This window comes from Echinops telfairi, unplaced genomic scaffold (assembly GCF_000313985.2).
Source record: "Echinops telfairi isolate 266 unplaced genomic scaffold, ASM31398v2 ScPeMD7_18;HRSCAF=68, whole genome shotgun sequence".
NCBI lineage: Eukaryota > Metazoa > Chordata > Mammalia > Afrosoricida > Tenrecidae > Echinops > Echinops telfairi.
This window is the reverse complement of record NW_022103915.1, coordinates 36,260,517-36,275,569: the sequence shown is the minus strand read 5'-3', so window position 1 is coordinate 36,275,569 and position 15,053 is coordinate 36,260,517. Positions and strand designations below refer to the sequence as shown.

Sequence of the window (15,053 nt, the reverse complement as noted above, 5' to 3'; positions counted from 1 at the left end):
GAAGGCAGAGTCAGGCCTCTGTCCCTCCTACAGATGGCAGCTCCGATTTGGTCTCCTTTGCCTCGAGCTTGGGCATATGCCCCCTTGGGGAGATAGGGCTCTGCCTCTCAGCCACTCGATGTTGTGCTAGCTGCGAACAGGCCGTCTTCCTCTGTTGCAGGTGAACGTGGAAGGCAGAGTCAGGCCTCTGTCCCTCCTACAGATGGCCTCTCCAAGTGGCCTCTGTATCTTGGTTCGCTTGCCCAGGCTGGTCTGTGGCGGAAGAACACTACCGAGAACATTACTGGAAATCTTGGCAGACGGTACCATTTTAAAAGTTGGAGTGGGATGTTCAGAAGATGCCGGCAAGCTCCTCCAGGATTATGGGCTTGTTGTTAAGGGATGCCTGGACCTCCGGTACCCAGCCCTGAGGCAGAGGTATGGTGTATGTGCACGCTGGAACATCTGTAGCCAAGGGCAAACATTTTCAAAAGATGTTGATTGCTGGCAATCATTACTGAAACATCTGAGGTTGTTTGGGAGCCTAGACATTTCTGAGATATATATTAATAAGAGGAAGTGCTCCAACTTCTGAGAAGTTATCCAGAGCTGATCTTTTTCGATGGAAAACAAATAGGGTATCTCGTTCTAAACTTCCCAAGTTGGGGCTACAGATAGTTATGTCCTGTATGATGTATCTTTGAAAATTTCATTTTAAGACCCGTGTATTTAAGGCAAAACTCTCTATTTGTCTTAGAAAACGACATGCCCAAACTCATTGGGTCCACAGTTGTCGAGGGCAACAATTGGCTGGGTGTGCAGGTCTTCATTTATAACATATTTTGATGACCATTTCTTGTTAAATATTTTATGTGAGGAGTATAAAAAATTTACAGTATATGAATTTGAGTTGAGCATGCTTAATCCGTCATGCTCACTAAGACCAGATACGATTCTTTTAAACAAATTTTGCAATCTGATAGATGAAACTTCTGTGTCATTTTAATTTTCTTTGATTTCTAATTGAATGGAGTCACTTTTCATATGTCTCTTACCCATTTTTATGCCTTGTTCCCTGAATTTCCCACTTAGGTCCATTACCCATTTGTGACACCGAGTTTTATTCATTTCTTGCAGGAACAATTTGCTGTGTAATGGGCTTAGCCTGAAATCACTCGCCGAGACCATCTTGAACTTTCCCCTCGACAAGTCCCTTCGACTTCGCTGCAGCAACTGGGATGCCGAGAGTCTGACTGAAGACCAGGTACTTCTCACGGAGTAGTCCTTGCTTCTGAAGCACAGTCCTTTTCGAACGCTAATCCCAGAGGTGTTAGAAAAGTATTGGGCTGACATGCTTTTAAAATATGTTCCTTGTCTGGTGATTCAAGATAATTGTTCAGTAATCATGTGGATGTCACTTAGGTAATGGAGTCAGCGTCCATGTGTGTATGTGTATGTGTGCTTGTATTACAGGTTTACATAGATACACATACTTAGACGTATGCACATTTGGACACTAACCTGACAGGCTTTTCAGAAAATGTCGGTTTTATTATCTGCAAAGCGTCTTCATTTCTAAATGTTCAGAAACAGAGTGGCGGAGTATGCCTGGGGGCTCCCGTTCCAGTGCGGCGTTCACTTGCAGCAAAGGCAGAGAATGACTGAAATGTTTAGATCTTATTTGAGGACGATAGATAACCTCAGGTGAAATCTCTGAAGAGATTCATAGTTTAGATGGCTTGGGGGAAAACAGTGGGAATGAGCTAAACATGAAGTTCAGATCTATCGAGCTGCCTCAGAACCAGTGACTCCATTGTTTGCTTTTCTTTTAATCTGTAAAATGGAGACGTTTATTATCTCACAGGTTATGGGGTTAAAGAAACCCACCATCCCTCATTCAGCTCTTAGCACACAATGGGTGCTGACGGTTTTCTTTCACTCAGCAAATGCGCTGCATCAAGTGCACAGGCTGGTGTTCTAGCCAGCGCGGTCTTCTTTCTGAAGAGTGGGCTCAGGGTGCCAGGAGAGCCTGATGGCCTTGCATTCATTAACTGGCACTCTGTTGTTAGGGTCGTGTCTTTTTCTGTAAGCTATGGATGCGGAGTTGCATTAATTGTGTTCATTCAGGAGATGCCATTATACAGCAGTAGAGGACTATTCTGGTTTTGTTGTTATCGAATGCATATGTATATTACCGTGGTAAAAGATACACAACATAAAAACAAGCAATTTAACCATTTTCCAGTGGACAAGTCAGTGGCATTAATCTCACTCACAATGCTGTGCAACCATCACCACTGTTCTTGCCCAGACCTCTTCATCACCCCAGACAGAAACTCTACCGCTGGAACGAGAACTGACCCTCCCGACGTCTCTGGGAACCACTGATGGACCTTCTGCTTCTTGGTAGTTGCCTGTTGCAGATATTTCCTAGGTGAGGGTAATCAGAAAGCATTGCTGCTAGGATTCCAGCTCACACTCGCATGAGTTTATTCCAGGTCAGAAGCGTTTCTCCGCCCTCAGTGGATGGCTGCAGACAAGCATGCTCAGTAGTCTTTGTAGTCGCGTTAGGGTTTCTTCAAAACGGGTCCAAGCAAACGGTGGCTTCTGAGGGAATCCGCTGATCCAGACAGAAGGGTCAGCTCAGAGGTTCTGCAGCTCGTTTAGGGGACCCACGAGGGGTAATCTTGATAGATTTTCTCAAAGGATACTTTGACCCTTCTCAAAGGATGCTTATGAAGCAGTTTTGAGAAGAGTAAAAGCTGCATCGGTGAGAAAAAGACCAGAAAAAGTTGTGCTGAGGAATTTTTCCATCATGACAGTACACCTGCTCATTCAAGGTTGCCGTATCTACTTGATAGCCCTGGTTTTGTCCCTGGGCTTCTTTTGGTCTCTACAGCTCAGTGAATATCGAAGAGGAGCCTGATTTTAGTCCCTCAAAGATGCCAAAACTTCCATTTGGATGTGATGTAATTGAAGAACACAGCAAATTTCATGGAAGGATTACCGAGCTGGAAACACTACCTTCTCCACCAGTGTCCAGCCCTGCAGGGAGAATGTGTTGGCAATGGCTTCACATTTGGATGGTTTTGTTTAGTAAAAGTCCCTGTGCTTTTGTAGTAGTACTCTTTGACTTACCCTCATCTATGGGATCTTTTAATATTGGTCTTTTTGTTTCTGGCTTATTTCACTTGGTAGAATGGCTTCAAAGTTTATTCATCCGTCTCAGACTTCACTTTTGTTTATGGCTGAATAACCTTCCATTGGCTGTAGAAACCATATTTGTCCATCCATCCATCCGTCGATGGATGCCTTCTTGTTTGTTTCTACCTCCTGGCTGTTGTGAATACTGGTATAGAGGATGTATTGTTATCACCAATGCAGAAGCATGATTTAAAATCCATACTAGTATAAGATGTACAGTACTGCCGGTTGTGAGGAGGTGCTGTGGAGTTGGTTTCAATCCTCGGTAGACCCGAACGACAGCCAGCCGGGTCCTGGGCCAGCTTGAGACCCGCCGCTCTGTTTGAGCCCCATCTTGCAACCCCTGCACCAGGCTCTCAGCGGAGGGGGTTCTTTCCCTCCGGCTCTCTTGATCTCCTTCTCTCAGGACGGATTCCTCCTGCTAGCTTGTCCAGTGAAGTCGCATCTATCCTCCCGGCTAAGGAGCATTTTGCCTATATTTCCAAGACAGAATTCTTCTTTATTTTGGCAGTTCACAGAATATTTCACAGTCTGCCAAAACTAAAATTCAAAGACATCAATTCTTCTTGGGTCTTTCTTATCTGTTAGCACTTTAGAAAGGTCTTTTGCAGCAGATTTTCCTGGTGGAATCAGTAATTCGATTTCTTGACTGCTGCTTCCTTAGGTATTGGATTGTGGATCCAAATAAAATGAAATCCTTGACAGCTTCATTCTTTTCTCCATTTATCGTGATGCTGCTTGTTGGTTTACTTGTGGGGATTTTTTCCCTTCTGTATGTTGAGGTTCAGTGCAGGGTGAATGAAGGCTGCCGTCTTCAATCTCTATCAGTAAGGACTTCAAGTTCTCGTCACTTTCAGCGAAGTGTGCCCTCTGCATCCCACAGCCTGCTGGTGAGTCTTCTTCCCACCCTAATGCACAGTCAAATCTCTGGCCCTTTTTACAAGGGCTCCCTGTGTTTTACTGTAATTTTAAAATATTCTAGATGTAAGCTCCTTTTCTTACTTATGATGATTTACAACTATTTTCTCCAATTGGGGTTATTTCTGTACTTTCTTAGTGGAGTTGTGTGAAGCATGAGGGTTTTTAATTCGGATGGACTCGGCTGTTTTCCCTCGTGTCACTTAGCCTTTTGGTTTCATAGCCAGGAGGCTCTCGCGGCCTGATCCAGAGCCGTGGAGATTCTGTAGACCTGCCCCAGAGCTCAAGGGAAACTTCGTGCGGGAGTCTATTTGGAGTCAGTTTTGTACAGGGGATGAGGTAGAGGTCCAACGTCAGTGTTCTGCATGCAGCCTGCCAGTTGTCCGAGCCCCATGTGTTGCATATGCCTTGCTTTGTTTGCCGTTTGAAAACATGGTGTTTGAAAGCAAGTGGAACCTTCACGTGCAGGCCCACTCTTTTTCCATGGGAGACAGTTAGTTGGCTGACATGTGGATTGCTGGGTCCAGGTAGAAAATGTTATCCACACTTGCTTTATTTGATTGCTTTCTGTTTGTTAAGAGGAAAAGGACCCAACTCCTATATATTATATAATAATGAATATGATGATGATGATATAGTATTAAACACATAAAAAAAAATCCTTACTGGTAGGGTTATTTATCAGGCATTGTGAGGACAGCTCCGGTTAGGGCAGCGTTTGAGTCTGTGGTGCACGGGGCTGGTACGAATTGAAACAAACTTGGCAACACCTAACACCACCACCACAAGGAATCCTAAGTCCTTCAGCCCTTTGTGAGGACCAGCTCCTGATGGTAGTTTTGACTCCTTTTATCTGTGACCAGCTGCCCGTTCCCACTGCTTGGGAGAATGACTTATCATTAATCACTAAAGTCTAAGAATGGGCCTCCAGGACTTTTCTGTTCGAGGCGCGTATTTGGAACTTGTTTGTTTTCGGCATGTTTGGAAGGTCATGCCTGATTGACAGTCACACAGGCCTGCTCATGGTGCTTTCGGCCACTCCAGTGATGGCCACCCACACATTAATGTCATGAACTCATTGTCACATCTTTGTTAAACAACTCCCTCCAACCTCGAAACTTGAGAAAAATCTGCCCTAATGGGTTGGTAGCAGAGAAAAAAACTTCACTGGCTTTGATCTTGTGTTAGTCTGAGTTGACTGGAGAAACAAATTCATAGACACTCATGTGTATAAGAAAGTGCTTTATATATGAGAGCAATTGAATATTGAGAAAACATCCCAGCCCAGTCCAGATCAAGTTCATAAGTCTGATATTAGCCCATATGCCCAATACCAATCTATAAATTCCTTTTCACACCCACACAACACATGCAATGACGCCAAATGCAGGAAGAATCACAGGCCAGTGGGTGGAAAGTCTTGTAGATCCTGTGGCAGTGTAAGCATCTCAGTGCTGGCAGGGGTCTCCACGTGGTTCCTCCAGTTCCAGGGCTCCAGTGTAGCTCCATGTGTCTTGTCATCAGGAATACGTCTCGGAGTGAGCGTGTATCTGGCCTCCAGTGAGCTCTTTCTCTCCATTTGCGCCTCCCAAATGAGGCCATAAAGCTGCCACCTGATTGACAGGCTAGACTCCACCCCTTTGCAAGTTGACAGGATCCATTGGGGTTTTGAGCTTTGAGATGATGACATCTTTTAGCTACTTTAGTTAACTACCTACACAAACTATTTTAGAGTATGTTAGGTGTTTACTTTGGAATCATTTAACATTTTTTTCATAATTTAAGAAAATGTCAGTACGTGGTGCCTTGGCTACTGCGTTGTGTGAATTAGGGTCCTCAAAGGGTCCCTGTCTTGGTGATTTGGATGTGCCTCCCGTGCTCCACTGATGGCCGGCTTCTCCCGTCAGGTCACCTATGCTGCCAGGGACGCCCAGGTTGCAGTGGCGCTCTTTCTCCATCTTCTCGGATACCCTTTCTCCAGGACCTCAGCTCCAGAAGAGCACAGTGGCCACATCCGCTGGAGAAAAGTCCTGGAGCAATGTCAGGATATAGTAGACATCCCGTTCAGAAGCAAAGGGATTGGCAGATTGGGAGAAGAAGTGAATGGGGAAGCGGCAGAAATTCATCAGAAGTCAAGAAACAAGACGCCTAAGGTGGATGGAATGGTCCCAGGCAGCCACCAAGGGAGAGACCCCAGAAAACATAAAAGAAAGCCCCTGGGAGTGGGTTATTCTGCCAGGTAACTGAGCTGTGCCCCCCAGCCGAGCAAGGAGGCAGTCTGTGCAAAGGTGTGATGCCCCCCCCTCAGTTGCCTTGTCCTTTTCTTCCGTCCATCTGTAGCTGTTTCTTCACTTTATGTCTGTCTGTTTCTCTTGATCTCACTTTTTTTCTCCCGGGACAGTTGGTAGTGGAAACGGGAATTTTGTCCTAGCTTTTGCCCCTGGCCTGGTGTGATCTTAAAGCTGTGACTTCTCTAGCTATGAGCGAGGAGGTACTGATTGCCCCTTGCTTGTGCCTGATATACCGAAGGAATAGCACGAGGTGCTTCATACTTTTCAGGAGCGATGGGTCATCTAATTCCTTGTCCATTTGCTATTGACCATGCAGAATGGAGTCCAGCATCAAGCCCTTAATCCAAGGCCAGTGAGAATTGGTCCACCTGCCTGCCTTATACTTGTATGACAGAAAGGTGGCTCCTCAGGACTTTGAAGTGGAAGTCTGGTTCCTATAGCAAAGCGTCTTTAAGAATTGGATGATGAAATCCAAACAAGTATTGCATCTGAGCCAAAAATAAAACCACCTGGCCCTCCCTAGTTTCAACTGGTCATTTTCATTTACTTTGCTTAATTCATTGATTACCTGTAGGGCAGTTTTCTTGTTGGGCTCTCCCTGTTTGCTTCCTCAGCAGAAGTTACGTAAATACCACTCCACTCATTCCTCACATCCCAATCCGCAAATATCAAAAGTCAGAAGCATAAACAATCTGATTGGCTTTCGTTTGTGCCCTAGCTCAGTGAGCGATGGTGGCATGGCTGTGGTTTCTTGCCCTATCCTCCCATAATTGGCATATCTGGCTTAGCGTGGAGAATTGTGTGGGTGGGTTACTCAGACGAAAGCGTGGGCAGGCCAATGAGACCTTAACTCAGTGGTTCTCAACCTCCCTAATGCCGTGACCCTTTGATGCAGTTCCTCATGTGGTGATGACCCCCCAACCATAAAATTATTTTCGTTACTATTCCATAACTGTCATTTTGCTACTGTTAGGGATCGGGCGACCCCTGTGAAAGGGTCATATGAGACCCCACCCCCAAGGGGCCTCCAACCACAGGTTGAGAACTGCTGCCTTAACTAATGGTTTTCAGTTTGAAGTGTGTGTCTTTGTCCCCTGTAGAAAATCACCCCTCTATGACAACTGCTTCCTCCATGCTCCTGATGGACAGCCCCTCTGCACTTGTGACCGAAGGAAAGCTCAGTGGTACCTGGACAAAGGCATCGGAGGTTTGAGACTTCGCCCTCGCATCTCATCAGTCATTAGGGGCATGTGGGTACTGGCATGGGGGGGTGGGGGCGTAGGGGCTGGGGGCGACCAAGGAAGATAGGGAGTCCTCGAGGCCCAGGAGACTGCACCCTTCCAGACTGGGAAACAGTGACCGTGACCCGGATACAGCCTAGAGCAGAGCCCCAGCACCTACCCGGGGAGGGGGCAGCCCGACGCTGAACCGCGGCTGCTTTTCTCCAAGAGCTCGTGAGTGAAGAGCCTTTTGTGGTCAAGCTACAGTTCGAACCTGCAGGAAGACCTGAGTCCCCAGGAGACTATTACTTGATGGTTAAAGAGAACCTGTGTGTGGTGTGTGGCAAGAGAGACTCCTATATCCGGTGAGTGTGGTGCTGGGCTGCCCGGGCCCCTGCCTCAGAGGGAAAGTGTTTTGTAGCCACGAGCAGGGCTCTCAAGGGCCTTGGCTGAGTTTCTGCCGTTTGACTGAGAGACTTGTCCCTGGTTGGCATCTCTGTCTTCCTGATTGCTTGGACACTGTCTGTACCTGCTGGGCCAGACTGGCCGCTGCTCCTCCTGAGCCCAATTCTGAGTTTCTGGAAGGCACTACCATTCTTAATGACAGTCCCATTTCACACCCCAGTTCCTTCCGGAGCTCTGTCCGCTCTCCCTGCTCTTACACTCCTCTCTTGAGTGCTCGGTGCGCTTTGTGAGCCTTGATACCACCCGTAGAGTGCCCAGACGACCGGAGGGAACAGTCTGTGGTGTCAGGGTCCCCACCCTGGAAGGTGAGGATGCCCACTGGGCCTGGGTACCCAGAGACTTGTCCTTTCTGTGCAGGGATTCTTTCCCCTCCTTTCTCTTGCTGTAAAATGAGGCCAATAGGCCGAGGGCTTGTCTGCCAAGAAGAAGGACAGGCGGAGATCCCTCTGGTGAAGGTCCAGAACTTGAGGCAGAGAGGTACCTACCATAGGCATGGAGAGCGTTGTTTTCTAGATGCCCAAGACCATTGGCCTCTCTTCATTTTATGACACTCTCCTTCGGGGCTCAGTCAGCTTCTCAGAGGTTATCTGCCCTCCTGTTGAGGCCCAGCAGCAGGTGGGCAGAATTTAGAAGGTGACACTGCCTTTCCATAATCTCGGTAGGTTGGGGCACCCTGAGCTTCTCCGCCCTCTTTAGGCCTAGACTAGAACCCCAGGGTCCCACCTCCTTGTTCTGCTGTGTGTGTTTTCTGTCATCTGACTTATGCTCATGAGCTCTACCTTCGGGACGCTGGGCTTATTCCAGAAAGAACGTGATCCCACATGAGTACAGGAAGCACTTCCCTATTGAGATGAAGGACCACAACTCCCATGACGTGCTGCTCCTCTGCACTTCCTGCCATGCCATCTCCAACTTCCAAGACAATCACTTGAAGCAGCAGCTGGCCAAGGAGTTCCAGGCCCCCATCGGCTCGGAGGAGGGCTTGCGCCTGCTGGAAGATCCTGACCGGCGCCAGGTGCGCTCCGGGGCCAGGGCCCTGCTCAACGCCGAGAGCCTGCCTGCCCACCGCAAAGAGGAGCTGCTGCAAGCGCTCCGAGAGTTCTATAACACAGACACCGTCACAGATGAGATGCTCCAAGAGGCGGCCAGCCTGGAGACCAGGTACGGTTTCTTTCAGACCTGGCCAGGGAAGGGAGATGGGAAATGATCCACGGGCATTCACAGGGACTGCGTAGGGAAAATGCTTGTCAGGAAGGGAGGGCCGGCATTCACAGCTGAGGTGCAGTTGCCGCCTATCACGTTTGTTTTCCATATGAGACATGACTTTTCATTGGTTGTCAGCCTTTGACCTTTTAAGGTCATGCACTTAGGTCCAGTCATTTATTTACTGGATTAGCATGAGCGTGCACATGCAACGGAGTTGTACTGTAGACATTCCATGCTGAGATCCGCCCAAAGGTCAGCACACAAGATGAAAACAGTAGTCAAGAGATAGCCCCAGAGCTCTTGAATCCCCGTATAACTCCTGAAGTCCCAGACAGGGAGGTTTTGCGTCTCCAACCACAGAAGGGATGTAGCTTCTGAGACCAGGCCATTCAGGCTTCTGATCTCACAGGCACGCCAGTTTGAGACCAGGCCATTCAGGCTTCTGATCTCACAGGCACGCCAGTGTGCTCACCCCCGAGGGACGTGAGGCAAAGGACAGTGGCTGTTGACAGCTCTTTTCCCTTTCTCCTCCCTCCCCTCTGCCTCCCCGGGCGTTCACAGTTGAATTCATATGCTAGAATTCAGGATCCCTACATGAGACATTTACGGTCCTGAGAAATGACCAGGCACATGGATCGGTTGGTAAGGACACTAGGCTACTGGGTTTAGTTTTGTTCCCAACTGGCACAATTTCCAGCAGGACCAGGGATCAAAATAATTGAACTGATCAATTTAAAATAAAACTGAAAAAAAACCCCGAAACTCTAATGGTGATGTTTGTTGCCTATGTTGTTTTTTTCTCAAGCAATTAAAAACAAAACCAAAAATCCTTTCTTGATCCCAGCAAACCTCAATGGACCAAATGTTCATGGGTGGGGACAGTATCTTCTAGCACTGAGCTCATCCACTTGCTCTCAATTGCCTCAGTCATTTCTCATAACAACCCTCTGAAATAGGATTTACATTTTGTACTGGTAGCTGCTAATACTAGGTCTTACATTTTAAGAAATATTTTGCATTTTAAAAAGATTTATTAGTTCTTTTCCAAAGTATTCCTCTTCAATAAACTCATCCTAACCTTTCAAAACATACATATTTGTTACTGAATTTTAAACCGGTGACTATTTTGTGAAGTTACTTTTTTAAGCACCCTCGTATAAGTTATTTTCCAAGTCTTATGTTTAGATACCCTGAGGTTCAAGTTAAGTAGCTTTCCAGCGTCATATTCTAGATTCGTGAGACTGGCTCCTTCCACCAGTGTCCAAATGTATTTCCTCTGACAGCCAACCTTTCCACATCAGCCCTACACTCTCTCAATAACACATTCTTCTGGCTGATTTAGACAGATGGATGCTAGACTTGCAATATCGAGGACGGAAAACAGCTTTTTCGGAAAAGACAGGCAAGTGCTAGTGAGCTAATAAGAATACATCGGAGGTGCCCAGAGACCACATTGCTAGCCTAGTGGGGCTTTGGGAAGGAGGTTTGAGCATGTGGCACAGATGTCAGTGAGGAACAGAGTCCAAAAGCAGGCTGCTTCCTTGAGAAAGGGAGCCTTTCATCTCAGGAGGTGGAAGACACGGTTCGCATGCGATCAGAGCAGATTTGAGACCTCTCCATCATCAGGAAGGAGGCAGGGCTTCATCTTCCTCTAAAGCAGCACCAGTCAAATTCCATTGTACTGAAGCACTTCCACAGAGGCGGTGTGGCATCCTCCTTGCAAGAAAGAAGGTGCTAAAGCAGTGTACCACGTTGGCATTTATGCTCTGCTATTAGACCATGGTATTGGAGAAGTGGGAACATGTGGAATCATTTAGCAGCCTCATATAAATACTGATGTGGTTCAGAATATCATTAGTCAGAAAGGGCCAGGGGCTGACCACCAATTGCTCATACGCAAGTTCAAGTTGAAGCGGAAGAAAATTAAAACAAGTCCATCAGAGTCAAAGTATGGTTTTGAATATATCCCTCTTGAATTTAGAGACCATCTCCAGAATAAATGCGATGCATTGAACACTAATGACTGAAAACCAGACAAGTATGGGATGACTTTCAAGAAAACCATGTAAGAAGGAAGCAAAAGGTTATTAAAAGGACAAAAAAGGAAGAAAAGACCTAACTGAATGTCAGAAGAGATCTGAAACTTGCTCTTGAACGTTGAGTAGCCTAAGCAAATGGAAGAAATCATAGATAAAAGAGCTGAGCAGATTTCCCCGGATGGCTTGGGTAGACAAAATAAAATATCATAATGAAGTGTGCAAAGACGCAGGGTTAGGAAACCAAGAAGAAAGACCACATTTGGCGCTCCTCAAGCTGAACGAACGAAGGGAAGAAATCCAGTTCTCAAGTTGCAATATTGAACAACACAGGAAGCCTCAAGAGAAAATGGAAAGAATGCACACAGTTGCAATGCCAACCAGAATGGGTCAACATTGAACCATTGAGAACCAATGGTATCGAAGAGGGAAGTCTAAGCTGTACTCAGACATTGGGGAAATACATTAGGAACTGACAATACCCCATGAGAAATTTCAACAAATGGATGCCCCACTAACAGTGCACGCTCATCTGTGATAAGAGATTTGGAAGACAGCTTCCTGGCCAGCCACCAGGAAGAGATTTACTCCCATATTTGTTCCCATTACAAAAAAGGTAATCCAACAGAATGTGGAAATTATAGAACAGTATTGTAATTGTCACACACAAGCAACATTTTGCTAGATTATTCAAAAACAATTGTAGAAGACAAGGAACTGCCAGAAATTCAGGAATGTGGAGTGAGGGATGTCACATGGGTCTTGACTGGAAACAGAGAATGCCAGAAGATGGTTTCCTGTGTTCTATTGAGCATGCAATGATGTTTGTTATGACACACATGGATGACATTGTGAAGAACGGGGATTCCAGAAAACTTACGTTCATGCGGAACCTGTGCAGGGAGCAGTTGTTGGACAGAACCAGGGGGATGCTGTGGTTTAAAATCAAGAAAGGTGTGTGTGGTAGTTACATAATCTGTTGTCAATTTGAGATTTAAGAGTGAAGGGGGTGGAGTTTAGCCTGTCAATCCGGTTGCAGATTGATGACCTCATTTGGAGGCACTAAGGAGGTAAATACCTCACTGGAGGCAGGACACACACTCACTCCCTGCGAGACATGCTTGCTGACAAGACACATGGAGCTACGCTAGAGCCCTGGAGCTGAAGGAGCCACATGGAAACCCCTGCCAGCACAGAGATGCTTCCACTGCCCCTGGATCCACAAGACTTTCCACCCACTGGCCTGTGGTCTTCCTGCATTTGGCATCATTGCATGTGTTCTGTGAGTCTGAAGAGGAATTATAGATTGGTATCAGACATATGGGCTAATATGGGACTTAAGGACTTGATCTGGACTGGGCTGGGATTTTTCTCAATATCCAATTGCTCTTGTATATAAAGCTCTTTTTAATACACATATGAGTGTCTATGTTTATAAGGAAGCAACAAAAGAAAATGGAAAGAATGCACAAAGTTACAATACCAAAAAGAAACCTTCTTGGTTTCTCTAGTCTACGCAGACTAACCCAGTGTGCATCAGGGTTGTCCTTTCACAATGCGTATTCAATCTGTACGCTGAACAAATAACTCAAGAAGCTGGACTATAGATGAAGAAGAATGAGGCATCAAGATCAGAGAGGCTCATTAATGTGTGATGTGCTTGCTGATAGGGAAGCACTTACTGATGAGGGCCTGTGACGATATATATATGGGTTGGACCTCAACATAAAGTTAAAATACTTAAAATTGGACCAATAAATAACATCATGATAAACTAAGAAAAGAGGGATGTTGTTGAGGATTTTAACATGGCTTCATAATACCCATGGAAGCAGCAGTCAGAAAATCGAATGTCTTTTTGCCAAAGAAGTATTCAAAAGCAAACTGTGCCCTGAGGACGAGGGACAACCGACCCAGGCCATGGTACTTTCAGTTGCTTTGTGTGTAAGAAAGACTGGAGAATTGGTATTGATGTCTTTGCATTCTGGTGTTGGCAAATACTATTGAATATGCTGTGGACTGCCAGAAGAATGAGCACTTTCTTTGGAAAGAAGCCCAACCCCAGCATGTTATCACAAGGGATCAGTCCTGGAGAAGGCCATCAGGCTTGGTGAGGTAGCGGGGCACTGAAAAAGATTAAGCCCCTCAGTGAGATGGGTGGACACAGTGACTGCAGCAGCGGCCTTCCACAGCAAAGACGGTGAGTATGGTGCAGGACGGGGCAGTGGTCACTGTGAGTCGGAACCAACTCAAGCACAGTAAAGCGACATGATTCTGAATAGTTAACTTAAACACAAAAGGTAAACTGGTAACTAAGCTCCTATTCCAAACAACCCTGTGGCTCACCTGTTGTAAGCCAGGCAGTAGGGCCCCACCCAGAAGTAGAGTTCAGTAACCCCAAGTGCTTTCTGCTGGACGGCGTATAGTGTGCCCTGGCTATTGTTCCACACGACAGGGAACGGAGCATGTTTTGAAAAGCAGCTTGTTAGGAGTCTGTGTGGCATAGTGGTTACAAGTTCAGCAGTTGGAAACCATTGGCCATTCTTCGGGAGAAAAACTGGGGCTGGCTACTCCCGTAATGAGTCACCGCCTTGGAAACTCACAGGGCCAGCTCTCCTGTCGTGTTGGGTCACGGTGAGCCAACATTGGCCCAATGGCAGTGAGCGTGGTGGTGTGGGCGTGAGTGTTTCGGAGCTCACCCTCTGTTTGTTGCCCTCATGCCCTGTGTGCATTATGTCTCGCCAGGATTTCCAATGAGAACTACGTCCCTCACGGGCTGAAGGTGGTGCAGTGCCACTCCCAGGGGGGGCTGCACTCCCTCATGCAGCTGGAGAGCCGGTGGCGGCAGCACTTCCTGGACACCATGCAGCCCAAGCACCTGCCGCAGCAGTGGTCAGTGGACCACAACCACCAGAAGCTGCTCCGGAAATACGGAGAGGACCTGCCCATCAAGCTGTCTTGATAGCCACTGCCCTCCCAGGGTAGGACAGCGGGGAAGCTGGACCCAAGGCTGAAAAGCCACCCCTTCCATCTTAGTGTGCCGTTCGTTGGTTGCAAAAGCAGCTTTGTGACATCACTTAGAGTAACCCGTGATAACCCCAGCTGCCTCTCGGTGGGCTCAGGCTTTCTTTTGAGGGTGACCGGAAGTTTGCAGTTACACTAGACAGGGTCCGTTTTCTTTCCCCTCCCTCTTTCTTTTGTGGCCAAGGAAGGTGCTGGCCTTTCTGTGTGCTAGCCCTGAGCAGACGGCAAAGGAAGATGTCCCCGAAGCGACTTGCCAAGACTCAGGTTCTTCATACATTCCCTCCCCGCCTGGCGGGTTGTGGATCTCTGACTGAGGCTGTCGGGTGTCAGGATGGGGGGGGGCCCATAGAGGTTTCTTCCTGAGGTGAGAGAAGTGAGCAAGGAGTCAGATTCTTGTTCCCAGTTTAGTTGCACAATGTTCTCTGGCTGATGGCTCTCCTTCTACCAGGCACCTTGTGGGGACCCATTTCGTCTGGATCCCTTCTGTGTGTTTTACACACTTGAAAATGCTCCCTGCACTTGCCCAGGACCAAAGCTTCCTTCCACTGCTGGGGACCCCCCGGTCCAGAAACAAGGTATGGCAGAGAGACCCCATTTTCCAACAGAACGTGGACCATTTGCTGGCCTTTTCGTTCCTTACTTGCTTGCCTCCGCCCTCCTGCCAGAACGGTTGAAAGAAATCCCCTTTTGACAGAGGGGCTTCGTGGAGC

The 15,053-nt window shown here is 47.2% G+C and overlaps 1 protein-coding gene across 1 annotated transcript in view; it reads left to right on the top strand.

Moving 5' to 3' along the window:
* EXD2 (exonuclease 3'-5' domain containing 2) overlaps positions 1 to 14,679 on the top strand; it is a 25,967-nt gene extending 11,288 nt beyond the window's left edge. The window contains exons 3-9 of the mRNA XM_004698671.2: positions 161 to 417; positions 1,117 to 1,243; positions 6,009 to 6,340; positions 7,493 to 7,599; positions 7,842 to 7,977; positions 8,882 to 9,238; positions 14,065 to 14,679. Coding sequence (XP_004698728.1) covers positions 161 to 417; positions 1,117 to 1,243; positions 6,009 to 6,340; positions 7,493 to 7,599; positions 7,842 to 7,977; positions 8,882 to 9,238; positions 14,065 to 14,281 — 1,533 coding nt within the window. The 3' untranslated portion in view covers positions 14,282 to 14,679. The remainder of the gene's footprint in view (positions 1 to 160; positions 418 to 1,116; positions 1,244 to 6,008; positions 6,341 to 7,492; positions 7,600 to 7,841; positions 7,978 to 8,881; positions 9,239 to 14,064) is intronic.
* The last annotated feature ends 374 nt before the right edge of the window (positions 14,680 to 15,053 follow it).